The 27,923-nt window shown below is 40.4% G+C and overlaps 1 protein-coding gene across 13 annotated transcripts in view; it reads right to left on the bottom strand.

Annotated features, from left to right (window-relative positions):
• Window positions 1-6: 6 nt before the first annotated feature.
• Window positions 7-27,923, bottom strand: part of FRYL (FRY like transcription coactivator) — a 240,210-nt gene continuing 212,293 nt past the window's right edge. For 10 of the 13 annotated variants that reach the window (XM_045833907.1, XM_045833905.1, XM_045833898.1 and 7 more), the window contains 11 exons: window positions 27,491-27,694; window positions 25,257-25,424; window positions 19,141-19,391; window positions 16,434-16,641; window positions 14,547-14,696; window positions 13,757-13,855; window positions 7,744-7,812; window positions 4,919-4,936; window positions 4,041-4,151; window positions 2,926-3,116; window positions 7-2,136 (listed from right to left, as the gene is read on the bottom strand). In XM_045833907.1, coding sequence (XP_045689863.1) covers window positions 1,878-2,136; window positions 2,926-3,116; window positions 4,041-4,151; window positions 4,919-4,936; window positions 7,744-7,812; window positions 13,757-13,855; window positions 14,547-14,696; window positions 16,434-16,641; window positions 19,141-19,391; window positions 25,257-25,424; window positions 27,491-27,694 — 1,728 coding nt within the window. In that variant the 3' untranslated portion in view covers window positions 7-1,877. Of the gene's footprint in view, window positions 2,137-2,925; window positions 3,117-4,040; window positions 4,152-4,918; window positions 4,937-7,743; window positions 7,813-13,756; window positions 13,856-14,546; window positions 14,697-16,433; window positions 16,642-19,140; window positions 19,392-24,719; window positions 25,425-27,490; window positions 27,695-27,923 lie in introns of those variants that run through there. The other 3 variants (XM_045833903.1, XM_045833900.1, XR_006785141.1) reach the window with 2 other exon arrangements.

Genomic DNA, 27,923 nt, shown 5'->3' on the forward strand with positions numbered 1-27,923 from the left:
CAGACCAACAACTACAATGCTTTTTATTTTAACAAAAGGATAGAAGGAGGGTCAGGGAAAGTAGGGGATGGTGAGCTAGGATGTAAAATGTGGTGTGTCTCTGGACACCAGCCCTCTCTTCCTGCCCCACACCCAAATGCTATTAAATAATTTAAAGGACGCCATTTACAGTACCAGAACACCATCAAAATAATTTCTTTTTATCAGGGTCAAAAAATACAGTGATTATGAATGTGCCGTGACCAGTTACGGAATTTTATCGGTAACATAACTGTAGTCAGCAGTCCAACGGGGCGCACAGTGCCTCCAGCTAATGCACTTGAGCATAATTACATTTCCGGCAGGGTCCATACCCCCAGGAAAAGGCAAAGCTAAGCATTTCATTTCTACATTCCAAACTCTGGAATCACAGAGCCCAGTTTAAAAGAAAAGTCACAGTGGATAAGAGATGCATATAAAAAATACAAGGTGTTCCTTTCAGATCGGAGGAATTGTGGGACTACATTCATTTCTTTTACAAAATGCTATTTAAAAAAGGACAGGGAATCCAGTTCATGTTATGCTACAGACTCAGTGAATAAGTATATTGCATGTTTTGGTAGTCAGTCTTCAGGCTTGCTTTCATTTCCCCCCGCAGCCCCAGGTTCCTTTAGGGCGGAACATTTGAGTCCTGAATAAACATATAAAAATGCATTTGCATCTCTCTTCTTGAATTCTGCAGACTTCAGAGCCTACAAGTCATATATTCTACCATCAATGACCACAATGTCTTCCTTTAGCTTTGTACACCTAGTCTTGTATACAGTGCATTGCACAAATGTACAAGAAAAAAAAATACTAGTTTTAATCTATACAGTTTCTATAATAATTATGGAGTAAAATAAGTTAACTTTCCTAATGAGAGGAGCTGGCGGGCAGCATACATCTTTATCTTACACTTTAAAGTCTCTGCAGGCGTCTACTTTGGTTAGTCGTCAACAGTCGTAACGTAAGCACTGATCAGAGAACTGAGCAGCATTCCAATAACGTTAACAGATATATTATTTCTTTTTGAAATACCGGGAAAGCCCAGTTTTAAAATATTATTAAAATGTTCTAACATTTACACACTATGAAGAGTTAGATCTAATAAAATAAAATTTCTTCAAAAATAATCTTGCAGTGCTCTTTCAGGCATGCTCTGAGACGTTATCACCAAACATCCACACCTTGAAAATAGGACTGTCACGTATTCACACACCCCAGCTCACACACACACACACACGCACACACACACTTCCTTATACAGACTAAAAAACAAAACGCCCATACCCTTATCCCACATGTTGAAAAAAATCAATGGTTTTTGCAAACAAGTTTCTGTGTATATCTATCCGACTGGATGTTCTTCATCTAGATGGGTAAGCATCAGTTGTAGATTATGTTTATGACTGCTAGAAATCCAAGCAGCTTTGCAGGTCTTCAGCTAAAATGAACCAGCCTCGATTTCAGCCTCATTTTACCTGCTTCTCAGGATCTCAGTGTTAAGAGGCCATTATTGCAGACACTCTTACAATCTGTTCCCCAGAAAGCAATGTACGTACTTGTATGCATCACTTTTAGCCCTTTTCTGTTCCACACAGGTTAAGTAATTTAAAAATCTCTTCTTCATAGTAATTGTGGGAGGTATTGGCAGCTGTTAAACAATTAGTTTTTCTTCTTCAGATCTTTGATTTTGACATTCTTTTTATATCTTGATAAAGTTTGACATGAGTTACTCTGTGGTTGTAGATGCTGCCAGAAAAACTTATCAGTGAATTGCAAGGGTTCATAAAAGGTGCTTGTTAATATCCTTAATCGTCTTCAGTTTAGTTTCTTTCTTAAATGCCTGAAGTTTCTCAGAATCCAGTGCTCACCAAATTTCCAATTGGTTTGGCCTGTGCTAGCAGTTGGTATGATTGCACCATGCGTAGAGACTCTCTTATTTCTAGATTAAGCTCCATCAGTTTGTAGCTGGCTTCTGACATATCCAGGTCAGAGCCTATAACCGCAAAGCTTCCTGTCTGGCCCAGCGTCTGGTGATGGAAATATATGTGTAACAGCGTCTGCACGGGGTCATCTTCGCAACTGCCAAAGATATCATTGGGCCAGAGAGACCTGGAAATACACAGTAATTTTAAGTCCTGAGACTCACTCAAGCAATTATTAAGATGAACTATATTTCACATTAATACACATGACGACAAAATTTCATTGTGATTACTGAGGGGTTTTGTTTTTTTAAGATTTCATTTCATTTATTTTTTAGAGAGAAGGGAAGGGAGGGAGAGTGGGAGAGAAACATCCATCTGTTGGCTCTCACACGCCCCCAACAGTGGACCTGGCCCACAACACAGGCATGTGCTTCGACCGTGAATCAAACTGGTGACTTTTAGGTTTGTGGGACGATGCCCAGCCCACTGAGCTGAGCATCTTTTAATATTTGAGCAAACAGATTACTGAATTATCACTGAGAGTGAACAAAATCTAAAATTGGGCTCATTTCAGTGACCGTCGTAAAAAGAACAAAATCATGTTTTCCTCTCACAAAGACCTGCTATAGAATCACCAAATTCAAAACCAAACCCGATCACTGCAGCTCCCAGTCGAGGCAGAAAGCAGCGATGCTCCGGCGGCGTGCCGCAGGGTTTCACAACGCGCAGCACTGACTGCTGCGTCAGGGGCACGGACCTCTTTTCCCAGGCTGTCAAGTGAAAAATGACAACAGCCAACACAATGGCCACCTTGTGTGAAGGAATCAAAATTACACCTATTTTTCTGTTAGAATGGCCAAAAATATATTTTTGTGTGTGCTGCAGAATTTCGGTTTATGTGCGCTGCGAGGTGAAAATGGATGGAAATTGCTGGTATCATGTGCGTCGTCTCACAAACCCCTTCTCATTTTACCTGAAAGCTTTGACTTGGGCCACGGCTGATATATATTCCTTATTTCTCAGAGTCTCAATTAAAGAATGAATGGCAGTTTCGATGGTGGTCTGCGCAGCCTTGGAGATGGCCATTTCTTCATTTTCCGAGGCAGACTCTGCCCCCTTGAGCACGCTCTCCAGGTGGGCAAGCTCCTCGGACATGTTGGTGACCTGCAACGAAGAAGGGCCCCTTAGGAGGATCCGTGGATACGCTCGGCGACGAAAAGCGCACTTACCCGGCTGTGAAGACAGATTTGATGGCAGCAGTAGTTTATTTTAAAGATTTTCAAATGTCAAACTTACTGGTTAAGGGCAGTTAATATTTTAAGTTCTCTATTCAGTAGGGATAAATGTTTTAGCCACCGAAATAGCAGTCTTTAAACACCCTTGGCAGATAGGTTGTAGTAAGTGTAGTAACTGTTAAATTGAAATAAATGAGGCAGGTTGTTGGCTCTAACATGGTATACACTTCACCATAGACAGTGGAAACAAATGTACTGTTATGGGTGGACTGTGAAATTTTTTTTGACCATAGAAGAAAGTCTTTATATTTCAAAAGATTATTTGTCTAGCATATTTTATATAAACCAGTATGTGTATCTTTTTAAGTTTAGCCATTTAAACAGATTAAATCATTTCCCTGGTGATGGTTTTAGGGTCAGTGGCTGGCAATGGGGAAAAAAGACTCAAGTCGCTGCCTTTGAATCTAGTCATTTCATGCTCTCTGGCATTTCAAGTGCTTTTGGCATGCGTACTCTTGGGTCTGTTTCTAGAACTACAGAAAAACATGGACAGGATGTTGAAGGGTTTCATAATACAGTGTTGTATCTTTATGGAATTGATGTGCTTTACCAGACTTCTGATTACACACGATCTGTGGCTGCTATGGCGACCTTTAAGGTCTTGAACCTTTTAAAGCTGCTGGATACCGACTGTCGTCCTTACTAATAGGTCCGGAAGTAGCACATCACTTCAAAAAAACCAATTCTGGTAAAAAATGATCTGTAATGAGTGACTTCAGTCTTAAGCCCTCCCACAAAGAATGTATATGTATATGTACATTTTAACTTTCTCCCAGTTCAGCTGAACATTTACCTCGGCTTCATTTTTTATTGCATTTACTTGGCTGATAAGTTTACAGTAGGCTTGGAACAGAAGTAGCAACTGAAAATGCAATTTGTATAACCTTCGGCAGAGCTCCAGTTCCTGGAAACAAATAACAATGTGTTACATTTAGCTGTGATTTTCCATGTTTGACTAGACCACATATTCCCAATAAATTTGTAAAGTAATTGTTAAAATTGTCTTGGCATTTATTTTTCTGCAGTAAGCAAGTTAATATGGTGGGAAGCTGAAGAAAGATGCTTTGAAGACTGATTCAAAATTTAAAGATACCGTTGGTTACATAATTCATTTTTAGTGTGAAGCACATTTTCACATTACACAGAATTTTTAAGCAGGCAATATATAGGATGCTTTAAAAAGGATTCGTTATGCTTTGACACTTTAAATTTATAATTCAAATGCATATACTTTTGCCACATCAGGATTGCACTGTATTTACCAATTAGTGCTTGTTAAAGCAAAATAAAATCGGATAACCTCTTAGCTAAAAATGAATTCTTTTTTTCTGGGGGGAAAAATAAAAAACAAAACAAACTTTGTAATCTCATTGAAATGAGGCAATGAAATTAATGTTTTCACTTTGATTTTTAAAATTAACAAATTTAAAAGGAGATGTTAGTTATAAATGTATAAAAAAGCAAGTGCTAGTTGTACGTATTAATTATAGAATATCATTTTTATAGGACCAATATTTGATAGATTAGGGCTATGCAAACCTGAAGCACACACTACTTTTAAAGTAGCAGTCCATGACAAAACATTGCTAGGTCACAAATGGACAAATGGCAAATGAGAACCAGTTTGTCTGACATGGATAAGTAGTCTATAAATTAAGACAGGTCACTTACTGCTAGAATTTCCATTTGCTAAGCAAGAAGGTGATCGGGTCACAAAAATACAAAGGAAGAAAAAGACCAAGAATTAGTGTAAGATCATTTTAACTAGGGTCACAGATGTCCTAGGCAAACGGCAGAACATTTAGTTACACCCCAAAGAAAATTTTATGATGCTATTTCCAGAATGAAACTTTTCCGGCATTTACTATAACAATCCAGGGTGTTTTTAACTCTTTGCCAAATAAATTAATTACATTTAGACCACAGTTTATTTCTGTGTAAAAGTTACCAAGAAAATCAAACTAATGTGATCTTGGGAAATCTGGCTTATTGTAAGTGGTCTTCATCTAGGTTTTTATAACCTTTTTAAAAAAGCAAAGTGTCATGAAACTTTGAGTAAAGGAGAAAAATTTTCCGTAGAAAATGAATTACTGTACTCAGAGAAGAGTTGGCTTACAACCTTATATAATAAACACCCACGAGAAGATAACCTTTGTGGGGCTCACTCTAGGCTTCCTACCTTTCACTGTCTAATCAGGTCCTATGTTGCCATAACTGGTGCGTAATTGGAGTCAGAAGGTAAAATAGTGAAAGCTGATGTGTGTTTTTAATTGCATTCCAAATATAATTGAGTAAACTTCAGAAATTCAACCCTACTAGGCTTGTATATTGATCAAAATGAATCAAAATGAGATAATGAGATAAACTAGATATTTCAACAGTGAAATATCTAGTTTATGGACTACTTAAAAACTATGACATTAAAATATGTACAGCAACTTGGACCTACTCATCAATGGAGAAAAATGATTTCTATTTAAAACAGCAACTGCTGTAATGTAAATATTCCTTCTAAAAGTCCCTTTTGAATTTCTAAGTAGTTTCCTTTGTAGGACTATTTATATAAAATTTATTCCTATCAATTTAGAAAGGATTTGCTAAGCAAAGGTGAACTTTAGCTCCCTACTGCTTACCATAAATCAGTCATTCTGTTGAGCATCACCTGAGCACAATCCAATGTCAAATTTATTAGCATATCTGAATTTCTAACATTTCATCTTATACTGTTTTATATGGAAACTAACAACTATTTGAGTTTTAATATTTTTCCTCACTTCTCTTAGCATAAATAAAATAGAACTGACTCTATGTGCATCAACATTCCACTACGGATATAATGAAAAAGAACTCATGGATGACATTTATGGTCACTACAATTGTAGAAAATAACACACACGTTATTAGTTCTACAGCTCTAAATTACCAGAAATTATACTAAATATGCTAACACTGTATATTTTAAATTAATGACTTTTAAGTATATTGAAATTTGCATGTATGTTCTCTTAATTTATTTTTATTATCTTTTTTGCTTTCAGTACTCTATTTTTCTCTTGTTTATTCTGTCACAGTTGTCCCAATCTCTTTTCCTGTTTGCCCCCTTCCCCCCAGCCCAGCCCTCTCGCCCTTGGGCCATCTCCTCTCTAAGGTCCTCGTCCAGGAGTCATTCATACCTGATCTTGGACTAATCCCTTCCCCTCCCTCCCCCTCCCCTCCTACAGCATACATTTATAGATAATTATCATGCAAAAGACTATGTTGGTACAGGGACAGACAGCAGATACAGTATAAAAAGGGTCCCATGCTATGGAGCTGAGTATGAAAGGAGAGGTGTAAATGAAACCCTAAATGTACAGTGTTCCGTTTTCATTTAATAGAAAACCTTGAGCTGTGTTAACTGATGCAGACTCTGGGAGAAGGAACTCATTTAGTCTGATCACCTTTTTCTATAGGAAAAAAGGAGTTTATATTACTTAAGCCATGCAGGTAAATAGTGGCAAAGACAGAATTAGAACCAAAGGATCTAATTCAAAGATAGGGTTAATTATGCATTTATTTTACAAATACAACTTGCCAATTTATTTGTAACAATTCAGGATTGTCTAGGTTTGACTCAATTCTAACTATTTACTTACTGATTTTAGATAATTTAGCTTCTCTTAGCCTCAGTTTCCTCATCTGCAAAATGGGGATAATTATAGCATCTACTACACCGAGTTGGAAGGGCAGAGATAATGAATGTGAAACATTTAGTACAGGACCTGGCACATAGGAAACATTTACTGAGAGTACACTATTATTTTCTTGGCATTTCAGTTTCTTTTTATAGTGGTACAGTAACTTTTATAGTGACTAGAAATCTATAACAATATAATTGGTGTTGAAAAAGGTTATAACTCTGATGTCAAATGCAGAGGTCATTAATTAATGAGTGCGTCTTCACATGAAGTTACACTCCTATTAGACTAATTTGCAGGTCTTAATCTATCCTCATTTCATATAATGTATGTGTTGTTTATGTTTGCTCCTCTCTAAGAAAATACTATTATTTTTGCTGAATTTTACACTAGTACAAACATTAGTTTAAGCAGAAATTCATGTTCAGAAAGGCCAACACGGATGATGGACAGAACATGACTCTCAGGCTGTGTTCCTGACCAGTCTTGCCTGCGGATGCCAATGAAGAGCCGGGATTTCTTGAAAGAGGCGGCTGCAACTGGGAGCTGACTTGGACTGTCCCGATTTCCATCAAGCTTATCTGTTGAATGTTATTAAGTCTCAGCCACACGCTGCGCTTTCATTTTTATTAAAGTGACTTTTTCATTACAAAGCCAATATTTCATTGAACCTAACTTTTACAAAGATTGTTCTGATAACAAAATTGGAAAGTGTTACAAATGTTCTTTATTTCTAGGAATACCAAATAAGGACATTTGAGTATACACATTATTTTACCTCATACAGAAATACAGCAAAAGTAAGAATAAGAAACTTACTTGTGCATCTGTGTTGATTCTATACAGGTCTTCTTTGGCACCAAATGTCCTCTTACAATTGTCTAACCACTAAATAAATAAATAAATAACAGTAAACTTTAATACAGTATCTGAACAGTGACATTGGTAATATAACAGCCTCTGTGTACAAAACAAATTTAAAAGTGAACGTGAACTTCTAGGAATGGCTGCAGACACAGACTTTCATCTCCATTAGAGCCTCTCTGTTGCTAGGCAACAAACTGAAGCGGGTGACACTATCAGTTTATCTAGATTTACACACTCCTGAGCGCTTACCAACAGAAATGCAAAAAAGGGTCTTCTACTCCAGGGACTTGCGGTGTTCCACTTCAGTAAAGAGTATTCTGCATTTTGCAGGTTTTATTGAAAACCTCCACAGTCTACACCTGACCTTTGTCTAATGTACGATGGGGAAATGAAAGATGTGATTCCCCTCAGGTCAATTTAATAAAGGCAGCTTAGAGTTAACCAGGTCCTTTTGCTTATTAGGAGTGTAATTCCAAGAAGACTGGTGTCAGTTTAAATTAGTGAAACAGAAAACAAAATCCATTTTAAATCTTATTTTTATTTCTTTTTTTCTTCCTTTTTTGGACAGGAATGAATGACAAACATGTTATCTCCAAAGAATATTGGATATGGAAGCCACATGCCATTTTTCCTTATCCAGGGGCTCTTCCTAAAGCTGGCTGTTTATTTAGGGTACCTTTTCTTTGGTCAAATAAAAAGAAAATGATAGCACTGTGGTTTGATAGGAAAAGACACTGGTGTCACAGAATGTCCAAGCTCAAGTGAAAACTAAGAGCCTTCAAGTTAAGTTCCTAGGTTTTGACAGTTTGATATTATTAATACGGTATTATCGGTTCTTTTGATATTTTAGGTCTTTTTATTAGGTGTGATAGATTAAACATAATACAAATATACACAAGAAATCATTAGAACATTTTTCATTGGGACTTTGAGAAAAAACTACTAGCTACATTAAGTTCACCCTTTGAAAACATTCCAGTGCTGCCCTGGCTGGAATGGCTCAGTGGACTGATTGCCGGCCTGTGAACCAAAGGGTCGCTGGTTCGATTCCCAGTCAGGGCATATGCCTGGGTTGCAGGCCAGGTCGCTGGTGGGGGGTGCTCAAGAGGCAGCCACACACTGATGTTTTTCTCCCTCTCTTTCTCCCTCCCTTCCCCTCTCTAAAAAAAATGTAAAAATCGTAAAAAACTATTTCAGTGCTATACACTTAAAATTCTCAATTGCAGCTCAATGTTCTACATGCAGAGAATTAAAATGAGACCTCTTAGTTATTTCAAAACAGTCTCTTTGACCTCATGGCCCCCAGACTGCACCAGCCTTTGGCTCTTCGCTTGACAGCGTCTCTAAACACCAGCACGTTAAGCCTTCCTGGTGCGATACAGCTGCTGGCAGCCGTTGTCAAAAGCTATCCAGAAGACGTCCTTCTGTCAGCAACATTCAGTCAACATCTGTCATGGAATTTGTACGTAGTGTTAATTCACGCAAAACGTTAAAATGCTTGTACACTTAATCATCATCACTATTCTAGCTCAATTTGTCCCCGCAAACTAATACATTTGGAAACAATACTTTCAATAGATTACTTAATGGCCTGTTCTTACTACATATTTTGTATATTGTATGCCCAGTGATATGGCATTTTGGGGGGCACTATTGAGCTTAATTGTTTGATTTTTACTGGGTTAACAGCCAAGCCCCAACCCAACAGTTCCATGGGCTGCACAAGGCCCTGAGAAGGGCGGGCTCGCGCCATTCCCGCGGGTGTTTACAGGACGCCGTGGACAGTCTGTGCACAGAACATCCTCCACTTCATGTCTACTTAGTCTTCTTGTCATGACGTTTTCTTTACTCAAGACTCAAGTGAAGTTCAGGTTTAACCTGAGAGGTTTGGCTTCTGGGCAAGATGGACTAGCCCACAGAAGGCCAGCCCTCCAAGGACATCTATAGAAGCTGAATGCCGCCAGCCAGGATTTAGGGTGGAGGAGGAAGGCACCAAAAGGAGCCAGACTTCGGTACCAGTGTTTACTCTGGGGGTATTTACTATTCACGCCCTAGGCATTTCTGTGTGGGGCTCTAGAGCATCTCTGACTAGATTTACTTGTAGGTATTTGATGTTTTCTTATTATAAATGGTATATATTGCAGTGAAACCAACCACCCCAAAACTTAATGGCTTAAAACAGCAAGACAAATCTAACGTGGCCGGGAGTTTCCTCTGGTTTTGCCTAGGGTCACTCAGAGGTGACAGTCATGTGATGGCTTGACTGGGGCCGGAAGTTCGACCTTTGTTTCCCTCCATGCCTGACATGTGGCCTGTGGCAGCTGGGATGTCTCCCTTCTCCGACACATGACCCCACATCCTCCAGTAGACCAGAGCTCCAATAGCTCTTCAGAATTTATCCCAATTTACACTCTGACCAGCATGATGGCAAGAGCAGAAGCTGCAAAAAATCCTCTTAAGTGTTGGCCTCAGAACGGAACAGCAACGTGTCTAAATCTGATTGGTCAGAACAAGTCACAAGGCCATTCCAGACCCAGAGGAGGGTAACAGACTCCACCTCCTGCCGAAGGTGCGGCAGAGGGGTGTGGACACAGAGCGGCAGGCTTCACCAGGGTTATTGCTGTGACAATCCACCACAGCTTCTAGGGTAGGCAAACATTTCTGATATGACAAAAGTCACTAACCATGATGGAAAAGAATGATAATGTGGAATTAATTAAAATAAAAAACTTCTGCCCTGGCTGGTGTGGCTCAGTGGATTGAGCGCCAGCCCACAAACCAAACGGTCCCCGGTTTGATTCCCGGTTTAGGGCACATGCCTGGGTTGTGGGCCAGGTCACCAGTGGGGGCCACGCGAGTGGCAACCACACATTGATGTTACTTTCCTCCTCTTTCTCCCTCCCTTCTCCGCTCTAAAACTAAATAAATAAAATCTTAAAAAAACAAACTTCTGTTTATTGAAAGATGCTATCAAGATAGTGAAACTGCTAGCCACAGAGAGTATTGTAATACATATGCCCAATAAAAGGCTTGGGTTTGAAATAAGGAACTACAAATCAGTAAGAAAACCATAAATAACCCATTTTCAAAAACAGAAAAGTAACTTGAAGGCACAATTCACAAAATATCTATATGAAAAGGTGCCCATACAGTCATCAGGGGAAATGTAAAATAGTATCACACACCTACCATAACTAGTAAGTTTTTAAAAGTTGATAGTACCAAGTGGTGGCAAAGATATGAAGCAGCGGTAACTCTTGTACACACTTGTGAAGAGGCTGCAAATGGGTACAACCTGTTTCAGAAGAGTGCTTGGTGGACTCTCCCAAAGTTGAACACATGCACACCCTGTGACCCAGCAGTGCCAGCAACAGCTGTGAGCACTGTATGCGCGAAGGGCAAGGCCTGGTCCCCTTACAAACAGCACTGGCACTTGCAGGTGACCAGATCCTGCTCCTCTCTCCCCTGATGTTGAAAGCTCTTTCCTCTTCCCCAACCTGTCACTATTCTTTTAGTCCAAATATTAAAATCCCTTACTTTTATAAGGGGAGAAAGACTTAATATAAATATTTTCTCATACCATATTCTCTCCCTAAAAAAAAAAATCCCCCAATCTAAAATCACCACCTGCCAAGGCCTAAGGTCATTTCTCTGTTCCATGAAGTTCCCCATTAGCCCGAGTGACCTTTCTCTGGAAATCACAGTGTGGCATTCGTTTTCTGTTCACTCTGTACAATTCTGGGAAGTCTCTTTTATTGCCAGTACTTTTATTTATGGGTATAATTTAAGTGACACTTTACTTTTGTCACAAATTATTCATATATAGTGTTTGTGCCTTATATTCTTTTTTTTTTTTTTTGGAAAGGGAAGGGAGGGAGAAAGACAGAGAGAGAAACTTCAATGTGTGGTTGCTGGGGGCCGTGGCCTGCAACCCAGGCATGTGCCCTGACTGGGAATCAAACCTGCGATGCTTTGGTTTGCAGCCTGTGCTCAATTCACTGAGCTACGCCAGCCAGGGCTGTGCCCTATATTCTTATCTGGACTATTAAAGGAATAGGAACCAGGTTTTTAGTTCATTTTTTCATAGGCCTTTAAATGTGATAGATAATACTTATTAATGAAAGACCCATCTATTCGAGAAAAAAAAAGTCTACTATATACAGTTGTGTGAAAAGAAAAAGCATTTTTTTTTTAGTTTTTTTCTGCCCCTGCTAATTGAATGTGACTCTCAGGGAAAAGACCTACTGTGCTTTGCAGTGCCAGACTAGTGGAAGAAATCTTCCTTAGATAATTATGCATAATCTGCTACATGCTCATTTCTGCCTTTGCCTGCCCATGCACACACAGCCCTCACAGGAAGAAGACCACAACTCCGTCACAGGCTGCAGACTTTCTAGATCACAATATCATAATGTGTTCTCAGAGAAACACTTTTATTTCCATGCTTGCAATGTGGACAGCAACTGTATAGTCTCCACACAAAAGCTTCTTATAAAGCCAGTTCTCCATTGTGCTCTTAGCCAGTTTCTAAAAGCCAGAGACAGACATTCGTTCTTCCTAGTAAAACCCAGAGGCAAGTGCTGAGAAGCCCCCTCTTCTCCTGCAGCCACGAGGCTGCCAGGCTGACACTTCAGTGTCAGATCAAACTGTTCTTCGGGTCCTCTGCCTGTGCTTTCACTGGACTGTCTGTTTGCTTGGTGCTGAATTGTATGATTTCTTAAAAAAAAAACAAACAAAAAAAAGGACTTTATTTATTTATATTTTAGACAGAGGGGAAGGGAGGTAGAAAGAGAGGGAGAGAAACATCAATGTGTGGTTGCCTCTCACACACCCCCTACTGGGGACCTGGCCCGCAGCCCAGGCATGTGCCCTGACTGGGAATCAAACTGGCAACCCTTTGGTTCTCAGGCTGGCGCTCAATCCACTGAGCCCCAGCAGCCAGGGCGAATTGTGTGATTTCTTTATAGTTTTTGGATATTAACCTCTTGTTGGACTGTTGTTTGCAAATATTTTCTCCCATTCTGTTGGTTGTCCTTTAATTTTGTTAGTGGTTGCCTTTGCTGTGCAGAAGCTTTTTAGTTGGATATAGTCCCACTCACTGCTCCCAAGAAGAGATACAAGCGGCCAACAGATACACGAAAAGATGCTCAACTTCACTAGTGATTACAGAACTGTGAATGAAAACTGCAGTGAGACACAACCCTCACATTGGCTGGTCAGAATGGCTATTATCAACAAGACAGGTGCTGGAGAGGCTGTGGAAGAAAAGGAGCCCTCACTCACTGCTGGTGGGAACAGAAACGGGCACAGCCACTATGGAAACTGTTTGGCGGCTCCTCAGGAAGTTAAGAACAGAGTTATCATATGACCCAGCACTTTCTTTCCTGGGTATTTACCCCTCAAATTTGAAAAATATATGCACCCCCATGTTCACTGCAGCACTATTCCTGGTGGTCAAGACATGGAAACAACCAAAGTGTCTTTTGACAGAGGACTGGAAAAAGATGTGGTCCATACATACAATGGAATACTGCTCAGCCGTAAGAAAAGATGGGAAGTACTGTCACTTAAGACAGCATGGAGGGTCCTGAGAACATCATGCTAAGCGAAATAACTCAGTCTGAAAAAGCTAAGAATCACATGATTTCACTCATAGGTGGGACACAAAACTGAAACTCACAGGCACAGACAACAGTGTGGTGGTTCCCAGAGGGAAGGGGTTGGAGGGTAGTAAAGGATAAGGGGGCCAAATACGTGGCGATGGAAGATGATCTGACTTTGGGCGGTGGGCATACAATGCAATACACAGATCATGTATCACAGAAATGTACCCTTGAAACCTGTATAATCTTATTAACCAATGTTACCCTAACACATTTAATTAATTAAAAAAAAAAAACCAAGTACAAGAAGCTAGAGGAAAAATAGGCAAACTACTCTTCTTACACAGTAAAAACAGACTGACCTGCTCAGCGGCTTCTCTTTTGGCGTTGTAGGTGTCCAGGTGTTCTTGCAACTCCAAAACACTGAACTTGAGTGTTTCTAGCAAATCACATGACATCAGCTGTCAAATCAGAAACACATTGATCCAGGTTATGGTTTCTGGTCACAGTCATGAGACCAGCAACATTTGGGTCATGGAATTTCTGTTGGTTTGTGGCCCAACTTGGAGCCAGTGCCCTACACTAAGGGCTGACCTTTCACTGAAGCAGAGTAAGAATCAAGTGTGATCTCCAGGATGTCAGCAAGGATCAGCAGGCCTTCAGATGCCTTAAAAAACTGGTCTGAGAGGCAAGAAATGGCATGTCGGGCCAGTACATACCTTGAAAGCAACACCTTTGAAGCTTCTTAAACCTTAGTTTCATTAAATATCTTAATGCACAATGTAGGATTGTGTTTGGAAACAAAGTGGGAAGACCAAGGAGCTCTGGGCTCTTAATGGGGGAGGTCTAGCGCGCCCCTCCCCACGTTCATTCAGGCAGCACGAAGAAAGCACCCATCTCCAGAGCATGATCTTGTTAGCCTCCGCATCTAGCAGGCTGGCGGGGTGGGGGTGGGGGGGCAGGGAGGGGGCTGAAACAGTCACAAGTCACTACCGATGGTACACTGGAGTTGTATTTTGCTAGATATTTACACTCAAGTTGAAAATATGAACCTGTACACTTTAAAATGCTGAATTACCTCTTAAATAGCCTATTTATTGAATGATGCCATTCAAATTTAGTCTATATAGTGAGCCCTCAGTGAAAACTTACTGTTTCAGCATCCACAAAGACTGTTGGGCACTCCGAACACATCATCATCACTTCCAATGAGCTTTTGAATTTGGCACCGATGCGCTGCAGACTCTCGCCGAGAAAGCTGACTGCCTCGTTGGTTATGTCTCCAAACCTTCTTTGAATTGTCTGTGGAGAAGAGCATATGAAAAAGTTTGGTATTTCCTAAGAAGGCCTCTTCTCTTTTCATCTTTAAGTAAAGAAGGATAATTTATTAATTAGGGCAATGTTTTCTTTTAAAATATTGTAGCAATATATAGAATCCTAATAACTGATCTGCAAAGCCATGCTTTCAGACACTTCTTTAGTAAACATTAATTTCTAAAAATGATCAAATGTTTATAAAACAGTATTACTGAATAACCAATGACACATACCCCTCACCTATCCCCAATTCTTGAGGTTTTTAATTTTTTTTTTTAGGGGACATTAGGAATACACTCTAGAAATAAAGGCCTCACATTTCCAAGGAATTAGCTCTTCTAAAGTTAAGTTCTAACAGAAAGAAATTTTTGGTAAATGTAGTTTACTTTTCTTGGCTATGGGGCTGCCATCTGACTTTAATTAAAGTCATAAAAGTACATTAAGAGTGGTATCTTCTCAAAACTCATGAATATTCATTCACATAAAACAACCAGATAATGTCAGAGCCACAGTGAGCACTCAACGGATTAGAATACATTAATATTAGTATACTAATTATACAAATAGTTAATGTGTGCCTATGTGTGTATGTGTAGCACTGTTAGGTGTCATTATGATTTTAAAAAGCCTAACTCACAACCTCAGGCATCAAGAAACTTAGAATGCCAAAAGAAATAAAAGAACATAAACAGAAAATCAAGTAGCAATGCAAAAAGCAGAGAGTCAATAAATGCTCCGATGAATGAGCCGTGAAGCGTGTCCAGCAGGGAGAGCTGGAGGCCGGGATGGCTGGGAGAGCTTCAGCGAGAACAGGCAGTCCCCATGCGGCTGGGCGGCAACACGGAGGGCAGTTAGTTCAGAGGCTGATGACTTAAATGGGGGCATTTCTCTGTGCCTAAGTTACCCTAGCTACAGAATGCTAAAAATATATTTACATTCCATAGGTCTGTCATAAGGATACTAAATGTAAAGAGTCGAGTATACTGCCTAGCATGTAGTGAGCACTCAAAATGTTAGCTTGTTGTTATTATTTTTAGGGTTGGAAGCAACCTTAGCTAAATTTTTTAAGGTCTCCACACAGTAATAAAAGTACCAATTACTTTAGCATTTAAAGTGTTTAACGATATTATTGACTGTAAGCTCCTTGAAGGCAGGGATCATGTTTTTTATTTCTTTGGTGTCTCTCATGGTGCCTAGTGTACTGCAGAGGATTTTAGTTGTTTTAATGTTTTATCCTTATTGTCTTACAGATATTTGTAGTATTCATTGTATAAAGTACCAGCAGTGGTATGTCACAATGTAAATTTAGTAATATCACTCTCTAAGGAAAACATTTTTTTTAAAGATTTTATTTATTTGTTTGTTTGTTTTTAGAAAGGGGGGAAAGGAGGCAGAAAGAGATGGAGAACAACACTGATATGCAAGAGAAACATCAGTGATTGCCGCCACATGCCCCCAACTGGAGACCTAGCCTGCAACACCCTTAACCAGAGACCTGGCCTGCAGCCCAACCATGTGCCATGGCTGGGAATCGAACTGGCAACCTTTTGGTTTGTGGTACATTGTCCAGCCCACTGAGCTACATCAGTTTGGGCAGGAAAAAAATTTTTTCGAAGAAAATCAGTGGGAATATTAAAATTTGAGATACTGAGTTTAGACCCCAAAGCCATAACTTGGCCAGGTAACAATAACATCAGTTCAGAAACGTTCAACCTCGCCGACCTGAAACAGCCTGGAAAACACGTGGAACGTAAACACGGCGCAGGACCCGTCGGAGTCAGACAGCATCTGGTTGACGTGGCAGCGCCAGGCTTCCTCCTCGTCATCACAGGCCACCGGCTGAAAAGCGGCTATTATGGCAGAGAGAAACGGTGACGGCAGAGGGGATGTCTGCGCTTCTGGAAAACCATCTTGTTCCTCTTCATCTTGACTGTTGACACAAATATCACAGTAATCACGACACTATCTTAACAGAATAGACTCGATTTCTTAAAAGAGTTTTAGTTATCCAATACAGATTATTTTTATGAATGCACAACAAACTCAACTTTTTAAGAAAGCACGAAAAAGCACAAATAAGCAGATTTCCATGTTCTTTCTACTTAGCAGCTTTGGAATTAAAGATCTAATTTCATGTGACCACTTGAAAGCAACGCGAGTCCTATGGTATGCTAGTGCTATGGACTAATTTCAATAATGGCTATGAACAACTTAGATTAGAATGCTTTCGTTTTACATGAACAAACTCAAAGACATAGACAACAGAATGGTGGTCACCAGAGAGGAAGGGAGGTGGAGGAGGATGAAGTGGGTGAAGGGGTCAAATATATGATAACGGAAAAAAAGTAGATTTTTGGTGGTGAACATGCAAGAGTATACAGATAGCAAGTTATAATGCCGTACACCTGAAATTTATTTAATGTTAACTAACGTTGCCTTAATAAATTATAAAAAACAAAAAGACTTTCATTTTAAATGGTCAATTTTGGAGGTCCAAATTGTAGTGATAACATTTAAGAGGTTTTGGCCATGTGCTTTTGTGCGGAGGGCTGTGTTAGGTGGACTGTTTCATCCACTATTCACTGCCCCTTTGTGAGGGTTGGGTACTATTATTATCTAAGTTTTCTCAATAAGGAAATAAAAGTGTAGGGAGGTTAAACAGTGTGTTTAGATTATCAGGTAGGGAATGACAGAACCAGAATCTGAACCCAGGACTACAGGTCCAGACCCAGTAAAAGCCCTGACACATAGCAGGAGCTCAGCTGTTTCACTGAGCACATACTATGTGCCCAGCAGTGTGTCAATAACAGATTTTACTCAAAAGAAACATAAGACCTAGCCATTTTCTTTAAGGAATTTACAATCCTAACAGCCAGATGATAAACAAAAATGAAACAATAAACAAATACAAGGATGTTTTGGGGTTGGCCAGTCTACAAAGAAGTGTGTAACTCTGGGTCTTGAAGGTGGAAATGAGCTGGCATCAGACAGTCTGTGGAGAAATGTGTTCCTCAAGGTCTCTGAATGGCCTGCTTCACATCACAAGGCAGCTCTGTAACACTCCACAGACTTTAAGGAGTGATTCATATAAAAGAGAGGGTTCTGAGTAAAGGTTATGGGGGACAATAAAAATAGACATTTGAAGTCAAAAGTTAAATTATACCTTAAAAAGTTTAATTTCTTAAATGTCCCTGTGGTGATTGATTTGAACAAAATGTACCCTTGTAGGCCTAATGTCTCTCTATGAACAGTAGGGATGTTCTGCTCTGTTTCAGCTTCAGTACTTGGCCAAAGTCAAGTGTTTGGCTTCAGACCTTTAGAAAGATAAACAGCTGGATATCTACCTCCACGTCACTTCTGGCACCCCGGGACTCGTGTAAGATCAGTGAGTGAGGGACGGCACAGGCTACTGTCATGTCCAAATCAAAGACATGAACAAGGTGTTATTACTATCTGAGTGTACACTCTCAGATATAGGGAAGCAGTGTAGATATGCTAAGAGTGAAAAATTTCCTCATTTGTTGTATGTGTTAAAACTCTATTATCACTTGAAGTATAACTGAATAATTTGTATTGCATGAGTAAAACTGACATACTTGATTACTAAATATTAATTTTGGTATAATAGTAATTGTCAAGGAGCTTCAAATTGTTAACTAGAGAAACATTTAAAAGGAACAGTCTAGCCCTGGCCAGTGTGGTTCAGTTGGTGGAGCACTGTCCCATCGACCACAAGGTTTCAGGTTCGATTCCCAGTTAGGGCACATACCCAGGCTGTGGGTTCAATCACCCTTGGCTGGGGCACGTACAAAACGGCAACTATTCGGTGTTTTTCTCTCATATCAATGTCTCTCTATCTCTCCCTCCCTCCCTCATCCTCCCTCGCCCTCTCTTAGAAATAATGAAAAAATATCCTCAGGTGAGGATTAAAAAAAAAAACTAAAAGGAACAGTCTAACATCTGACAGTACAAAGAAATCATCACTTCTGCCTATTCTATGTCCAACTCAAAAAATCTGACCACTGATAATGAAACTGTAAAATGATTTTTTGATATATTTCTGGTTTATTCTGGCATCACAACAGTTCATTCCATGATTCTGATACTTGGATCTGGATATGGCCCAGTATTGATTTTAACATCTGGCCATTAGGCAGTCTGCCAAAGTAGGTATTTGCTGTGCTTCTAAAAGCATAATGTCACAACGCTTTGAGAAATGCCTATTTATTTTACTTTAAGTGAATATTAGTAACGGAAAACAAACCCATCACAGTAAGCCATGCTGTCTTTAAAAATGAAGACAGTGTGATTCTAGACTAAAACATACACAGAAACGCAAGTGAACACACTGGGGTAGACGGTCATATTTGGGAGGGGACGGGGCAGAAGATACCATCTCGCGAAGGTGTTTTTGTGACACTATTCTCACCTGGACAGTCCAGAAAAATCGGCCTCTTCTTCTTCACATCGTTCATCTAGTTCTTTCAAAGCCAAGGTAACATCTTCTTCACAGACTGACTCTGGGTAGCTTCCGGGAGCTAGAGGCTCAGGCATGTCAGTTTCCTCTAAATCAAGAATCCCTTGACAGACAAGAGAATCCCGCTGTTCTTGGATTATATATGGCCTTTCATCTTCAAAGGCTGTAATAGCCTGTTCCTCCTTTAATACTGAACTTGTATCCTGTAAAAACAATAATTTTTATGGACTTTAATAACGTGAAAACAAAGACAATTTTAACAACACAGAATAAATGACTATTTCTATCAATATACAACTATTTTATAAGTTGTCTTCATTTATATAGTTTAATTTTTGGAGTCTTTAGACTCTGATTATATAAAATTTTAAAAAATAGTCTCAGGTTTTAAAATATTTGAAATTAATATGCATCACCTATTGCCACATAGAAACCTTAAGGAGTTCTCTTAATAGGATTTAGGTGTACTTAGAAATACATTCTTTGGTAAAATATCTTCTTTCATTCATAGTCTAATTCTACATAAGAGGTTTATATTACTGCAAATTCTCTCTCATATGAAATAGCATTTCTTTCATTATACCAGAACATTATACTCAGTGAATTCTGGATACAAGGAAGGGAGAATCATTGAAAATAGTTAATCCACTGGTCCTGTCGGGCTGCCCTTGGGTCAGGAACAGGTTCTGACCAATCAGGAGGATTCCGAACTGAAACAATGATGGTTCATGGTCTTACTGCTATAAGTGAGCTGAACACTTGTGATGTTAAGTTTTCAGTACTACGACCACAGTACCTCATTTCTTCAGTGAGTTACAGTTCGGAAAACGCTGGGATATTTTAGATTTATGAGTTAAATAAATTACAAACTCATTTATCAAATAGGATGACTGCATTCTTCTAACCCCAAATGATAATGAAAGCTTGCACGGATATTCATTTAATCAGTTTGAAAATAAGCACTAGTGGCCCCTTACAGTTTTAGAAACAAAGATCAGCTTCTTTTAGTACTTAAACCTAAATTACTACATAGTTTTACAGTAGTTTCTTATCTTTTTTTTCATGGATAAAGATAGAATTTTCTTTCCAAAATTTTAGAAGTGAAAGTCAGAACCCTTCACTTTTGACCACCAGCCTGGGCCTTAATTTTTTCATCTGTAAAATTCATTTATATAATAAAAAGAATTTTAACTAGATTCTGGGCTGGGTGCTCTGAAATAAATGACTAACAACAAAGTTTACAATCTAATAATGGGGTTAGGCTAATATGCAAATGATCACAATACAGAATGTGGTGAGAGAAAGGTAAATATCTTAAGCAACAGACAAAACACTGTTGGTGCTCAAAGAAGGGAAAGACCACATCTGGCTGGAGGAAGTGTGGTGGGCTGTGACAAAGGTGGGGTAGAGACAGTGCTGTGGAATGAATGTTTCTGTCCTCCCCAAATTCACATCTCGACACCCTAAACCCCCATGAGATGGTATTAGGAGGTGGAGCCTTTGGGAGGTGATGGGGTCGTGACAGTGGAGCCCTCATGAGTGGGCCCAGTGCCCTTCCAGCCAAAGGCCAGAGAGCTGGTTACCTCTTTTTCCAACAGCAAGACAACAGCCTCCCGACCTGCCACCAGGAAGAGTGCCCTCACCAGGACGTTAATTGCCTGGCACCTTGATCTTGGATTTCTTGGCCTCTAGGACTGTGAGAAATAACACATTTCCGCTATTGATAAACTACCCAGTTTATGGTATTTTGTCATGGCAGCCCGAGCTAAGATTGATAGTATTTCAGGAAAAAGGAATTCGAAGTTGTCAAAGGCACAGAAATACAGCAAGAGAATACAAAGGTGCATGAAGGGATTGCTTCGCAGAATAATACTTGAACTTCTTTTCTAACACAGCCGAAGGTTTCCACCTAAAATTTTCCTTTTTAATGACTTGACCCCAAAAGGGGCAAGCATCAGGTATTTGGAAAGATAGATTGTGTGACAGTGCGAGAGGCATTTCCATACCTCGAGTTTTTATTCTTAAGTTTTCCTTCTATATCAAGTTAAACATATCAGGTTAAAATAATCCATCAAACTTCTTAGTTTAATGCCCTAATTTTTCATTAGTCATTCGTTCTTGAGTAATAATTCTAAGATTGATATTTTATCTGTAACTATTACTATAATATATGCTAAATATTTCTCTCTTTTTTTAAATAGACAATTTTTAGAGCAGTTTTAGGTTTACAGAAAAATAAAGCAGAAGGTACAGAAATTTCTAGCCATACACATGCCTCAACTTCTTCTTTATCAATATTCCCCACCAGAGTGATATATTTGTTATGACAGACAAACCAGATTGATCCATCACTATCACCCAAAGTCTATGGTTTACATTTGAATCACTCTTGGTGTAGTATATTCTATGTGTTTGGACAAATGTATAATGATTTACATACATTATTATAGTATCATGCACAGTAGTTTTTGTTGCTCTGAAAATCCTTTGTGTTCTACCCATTTATCATCTCCTTCCAACTCCCAATTATAATTTTGGTCAACTAAGGCAACCTAATATTTCTCTTTCTACAAAAAAATTTTAATTCTTTATTTTTTCGAGAGAGGGGGGTGGAGGGAGAAAGAGAGGAAGAGAAACAGTGATGTGTGAAACATCGACCCATTGCCTCCTGTCTGCACCTCAACCAGGGGCCAAGCCCACAGCCCTGGCATGCGCCCTGACTGGCATGCGCTCTGACCGGGAATCGAATTGGCGACCTTTCACTTTGCGCCCCAGTGCCCAACCGACTGAGCCACACGGGTCAGGGCTGAATTTTTCTGTAACACCTAGGTTTCACGAAGAGAATGCGTTTGGGCTAATGGAATGGATTCCAGGTTTATATTTGTAGATTATGAAAATCAAATTTTCTTATTAGACAAACGAACACATACACACACATCCTTTGTTACATTAAAAAACTCAACACCTACAAGGAATGATTTCTGTCATCCATGGACTGGCCTCTAAATTATTATAAATACTAGAAGAAATCCTCTGTAAAGGGTTCTCTAATAAACACAAGTTCAGAATGGAATCCCTTCTGGAGCCCAGAAGTTTCTGTCATGACATACTGTAGCCTGTTGTTTCAGCTTCCTGATATTGACATAATTTAAGAGAAAGATTCAATTCCAGGGATGGATTTTTCTTCATAAAATATAGTAAAGTTAGTTATATTCCTCATTTTAAGAAAATGCTTTAAGTAACAGAGTTATGCTTTTACTTCAATACCTTGGTGCTTTCATATTTTTAAAATGGGAGCAATTTTGGGTCATTTGACATTTTTCAGCACAGCAGGGGAAACCAAATCAGGCCAATATATCCAAGAGACACAAACTTGTTCTCCTGTGGGCAGCATTCTTTTGGGTGATGGTTTTAATGTCCATGCAGCTCTTTCTAAATCATATACTATGGTTTAAAAATATCTCCTTCATTCTCACCCACCAGTTCACAAAGTTTATAGTAATAATGAGGTCCACTACCGTGAAAGGAAAAAAACTTGTAAACTGAAGTGTTTTTCCTTCAGGAAAGAGAAGTATCCTCAGGAATTTCAGGGTGCCTTGGGGGTGAGCCCATTAAGAGATGTTAGATGAACAGATGCCCATCTCAAATATCAAAGTTTCCAATACACTATATGGAAATACATGATTTCCAATAAAAATAAATTATTTCTAGGAGGCAGTTTACTATGATTGCAGCTTTTCAATAACCAAAAAATAAGAGTTTTATATTTGTTAAGCAAAATTGAAACAAACAACCATTAACCATACCGCTTTTCTTAAGAACGGATTTCTGGTGTCGGTCTCCTGTTCCATGCTCCTGAGGAGAATGGTAGCCAGTAGGTCCTGCCCACTGAACAAGCCTCCCGACAGCTGGGAGGAAGCGCAGTCTGTCTACCTAAGTCGCATCTCTGCAACGTGTCAGTTCTCTCCCATAAACATTTCTCACATTCAAGCCCTCGTCTTAGTTCAGGTTCCCCTTCCGTCTTGCTAATATTCTTATCTCCTTATCTCAGCCTCTTCCAGTCCACGGTCCCCACCTCCATCATGGAGACTTTACTAAAACACAATGAGATCATAGCCTTTCCCTGTAGCAGGTACAAGAACCTACTTTGCTTTCTCCATTAGAAAAGCTGAGATTTAAAAAAATAAACATAATCAGATCACACCCTTCTGCTTACAATCCTCCAGTGGCTACCTGTGGTGCAGCCTCTAAAGCAATCATAGGAGCCCACCCTCTGGCCCCGCCTCCCTCCACAATCCCGTGTTCACTGTGCCCCACTGGCCGACCTGCTGTCCTTCAGATGCCGCAGGGCCCCCTTCGCTGCTGCTCCCTCAGCCTGGAACGTTCTCCCGCTGCATCGCCAAGGACTGGCTCCTTCTTGTCACTTAGGCTTCACCTCAAATGCCACCCTCTCCAACATTCTCCCTCACCAAGTCCACACTGCTGCTGGATGTTCTTAGTATGGATAGTAACACAATCACTTTCCGATGTAGTACTTATATTTTATTTACTTTACCCATGTATTATGTCTTCCCTACTGGAACAGGCTCCATGAAACCAGGAGCCTCTGTTTCACAGAGTGCTGTAGCTGAGCACCAGGAATAGCGCCCAGCATGCAGTGGGGGCTCAGTAAACACTAGGTGAGTGATTAATGCCTGTGTCGCTCCTGCCTCGGCACCTAATACAGTGCTTGTCACAGGTGTATCTTAAAAGAATGAAAATTTATAACTTTCTATCCCCTTAAGGTGAAGTCTAAGTCTTTAGTCGGCATATAGGGCCCTTCGTATCTTAGGCCCTAACCATCTCTCCTATTGCTCCTCCTCCTCCTCCATTAATTCTCCAAACACTGAATTTCCTGCTGCTCCTGAACCTACCATGTTATTTCACATTGCCATGTCTTTCACTGTGCTGTCCCTCGGCCTAGAATGTCCCAACTGCCATGAAGCCTGTCCCTTACCACTGTCGCCCTGTGCACAGCTGATCAGCCTCTGACTTTCACAAAGCCTTGAACATGTCTGTTACTGAGTTTCTCACACTGAAATGTAAAGCTACTTTTTAACCTTCTCTGTCTCCCTTAATAGATAATGCACCTGGGAGAGCCGGGATCATGCCTTATTTCTCTCTCTAGCCCCTAACTGAATACCCAGCATTTAGTAAAATCTCAATAAATACTTGTTGGATCAAATTACCTAAACTTCAGCTATACTAGTGTGAGCATTTAAAAAAAGTTGCCAAAATGCCTTCATTTCAAAATATGTCCACTTACCATTAAAGATGTAAAAATGCATTATCAGCTACTAAAAGCGTGAGGATTCACTTACTAAAATGATGAGACCTAACTACATGAATTTGGTGAACGCTGAAAAAACCACAGTATTTTCCTAATGGTTACGAAGGCATAAAAGCACATATGACAGAGCTCCACAATTACAGTTTTAAAAAAAGCATTTACAATAATCTTAAGAAAGAACACTAAGGGAACTAATACTTACTTATTTTCAGTCAGTCATTAGCTCGGAATCTGGCTTACTTCTCACAGGCCTTCCCAAAGAGCATGATACTAGTAGCTCCAAAGTCTTTTTAGGAGATTTCATTTAAACAACTGCTAACACAGCTGGCCTGAGGTTTCCATCCCAATCACAGCACCAATTACATAAACCCAAATACAAAGCAAAAAGAAATGGAAAACCGAAAGCGGTCCTTAGAAAAGACGCAGCGCCACAGAAGATGCTCCCCGTCCCCAGAGAAGCAGCTGGACACGAACCTAATCACATTCTGCAACACGAAATGCTCATTAAAAACACTCAAGATTATTTTTAACCTGTAGGTCATTTCCTTAATCCATCAACTGTCCTTTATCATCAGAATTGACTTTCATTTAAAAACAACCCACCAGGTTAGAAATACTGGACACAAATCAAATCATCAGCGTCATCAGAGGAAAACTCTTTGGAAAGAAAGGCCAGGGATGGAACAGAGTGCTAGAAAGAGCCCAGATTGGCCATGCACCAGCCCCCGTCTCTCCCCACCTCAGGCAGCTGGCTATTAGCATTGTCTAGGGAAGGCTCCAAACTTGGGGTCTCATCTCTGATCTGAAGCACTTCTTCTGTTGAGATGCTGCCCGTGGAATCTTGAGACTGAAGAAGTAAGTCAGGATGGTCTGGCATGGTTTCATCCGCAGCAGAATCGTTATTTAACTAAAAGGAAAAACAGTACAATAAGGAATTTATTTATGAGTCAGTGATGGTCACAAAGGCCACAAGAAACATGTCTGTATCATAAGATAATTGGGTGGAGGGGAGGAGGAGGTTAGTTAGCAAGAGCTTCTTTGACTTCTGAAACTGCCTTTTACCCCACGCAGTCTATCAGAACTGGTACGTTTAATGCACGCAGCTAACCAATCCATCAGCAGAACTGAAATACCCTTTATACAGGTTACATCTGCTAAACAAAGCTATCAAAGGGGAGGAGCTCTATGGAACCATGTTCATCTTGAACTGAAATTCCTATTTTTGGGGTGAGGCTCTGTGTTTTCAGGGGTCTGGGAGTCGGTGAGCCAAGGGGCTCCTCCCCGTGGCTTCTGTGCCCAGCATGCAGCGGCTTCTCAGGAAGCAGGGGTAATTTTAACTCTGAGGCTGCTGTCCCCTTATGAAGGCTGAAACCAATCCCATAACACTTCAGTGTTACAAAAAGAATTAGGACAATAAAGTGGTTGTCATGATAGTCTATCATTAGTTGGTTTATACTCTTTGAAAAGTGGTAGTAATTAGAATAAAGGAAAATATTACACTTTTTCCTCTTTTAAGCAGGGTTGTAAATTTTTCATGGTCAACACCTAACCTGAGAAATATTAAGTTAGTGATGCAAAGTAGGTGAAGGCAAAAACTGTTTTCCCACGAGGAAGAAGCAACTGCAAGTTCTTTTTTCTGTCACTACCACTATGACCGGGATTGGCCTTATAAGAAGACAGCTGATTCTGCCCCACGGCGCTCGTGGGGGCTACCCTTCAGCAAGCACTTCCTGAGGGCTGGGTGGCTTTCCTCCTCATGAGGTTCCCATGAGGCGGACACAGTCAAGAGCCCTTTTGCAAGGGGGAGGGCCTGTCATTCACTTGGACACCGTTGCCAGTAACTCAACCATTCCTGTAACTGAGAATAGTCCCATGGAGGACATGCATGGGAGGCACAGGCCTAGAGACCCGGTGCACTCCCACCTGCCAGCTGTGTGGCCCAGGACAGGTCACTTAACTTGCAGAGCTGCAACAGCTATCCTCACCTCCAGTGGTCCAGGAGTTACAGTGACTAATACATGGAAGACACCATGGGCAGAGACTAGTGCATCTTAAACACTCAGCAAATCATAATTATTATCTTTCCAATGCTTAACTGGGGGGTTAGTTAGAGACATACTGGGGCAACAATGAGATGCTGAAAAATGAGGTGACAAGAAGCCGATCACAAACTGACAACTCTACATCTGGTTTAAAGCCAGCTCAGCCCTTCATTCAACATCACTGCCAACACCTGCCCTGCGAACCGGGTGCAGAACAAATGGGTCCCGATTAACGGGAGGCACGGTGTCATTTAGTGGGAAGCGGGCACTGGCAGAAGAGTGGCGGAGCTGTGTGGGCTACGCCTGTCCTGGCCGGCTGATCCCAGATCATGTGCACCGTGGTGGACACTCCTCCCACTGCTGCTTCCAGCTCCAGCCCGGCTCCCACTGCACCTTTGGCCTTCCTCCACGCCCACTTTTCCAAAGAACACACTACCCGTAGCTTTCTTTTCCTCATTTTTCATTCTTTCTTTAACTCTCTGCCACCTAGCCCTTGTGATACAAGGCAGAACCTCCATCTAACTGACTTCACTGTGTAAAAGACCAAAGTTGTGCTCAATCTTTCCACGTTAACTGGGAGAGAAAAAAGGCAGTGAATTAGGCAGTGCTGGTGCCCACACTGGTACTAAAAACAGGCACCATTCAAAAGGAGGCCCTGTTCTGAAAGTGCCCAGAACAATGCGCCGCTCCTAGGAGAGAGGTGGTATAAGATGCGTCTTAGCGAATGGGTGTGCACTGTCGACTTCAAGGTGTAGTCCTGTCATGGATAATGGGATACTCCAATACTGCTGCGAGCCTGTATTTTCATTTCATGCGTGCATTTTACCCAAACTGAAATGAAAAACAGAGTATCAGGAAGCAGCAGTCACTAGGTTGGAAGCTAAGAACACCAGGAGACCAGCTGTCGCTGTGTGAGAAGGTGGCGATGTACCATCTGCGAGCGTGAGAGGATCTGGCTGGCTGTGAGGGCCGCTTCTTCTTCTGAGGACTCGTCTGTGTCCTCCTGGTTCGTCAGGTTCAGGCTGGGCGTGCTGCTGGAGCACTGGTACTCCTGGAGGGATGGCGTGTCCCCTTTGTCCATACTGTCCAGTGAGCGCCTGCGGACTCCCCAGTTGAAGTTATCCATACTTTCACCCTGGAAAAGCAAGACGTGATTTCTAAGACCTCAAATACATGCTCACAACTACAGTAAACATAGTATGCCAGGAAAACATATACCAAGATGAAGAATACTTAATGCATTGTCGTAAGCAGAGTTTCAATCAGCCCTTCAATTTCTTAAAACTTTTAAAATATCATTAAATATTTATATTTCAAGAGATCAAAATATCTGGTTGATAACCTGTTTTAACTAAGTAATTTTC

The sequence above is a fragment of the Phyllostomus hastatus genome, unplaced genomic scaffold (assembly GCF_019186645.2).
Source record: "Phyllostomus hastatus isolate PE091 unplaced genomic scaffold, TTU_PhHast_1.1 phas_contig_196, whole genome shotgun sequence".
Taxonomy (NCBI): domain Eukaryota; kingdom Metazoa; phylum Chordata; class Mammalia; order Chiroptera; family Phyllostomidae; genus Phyllostomus; species Phyllostomus hastatus.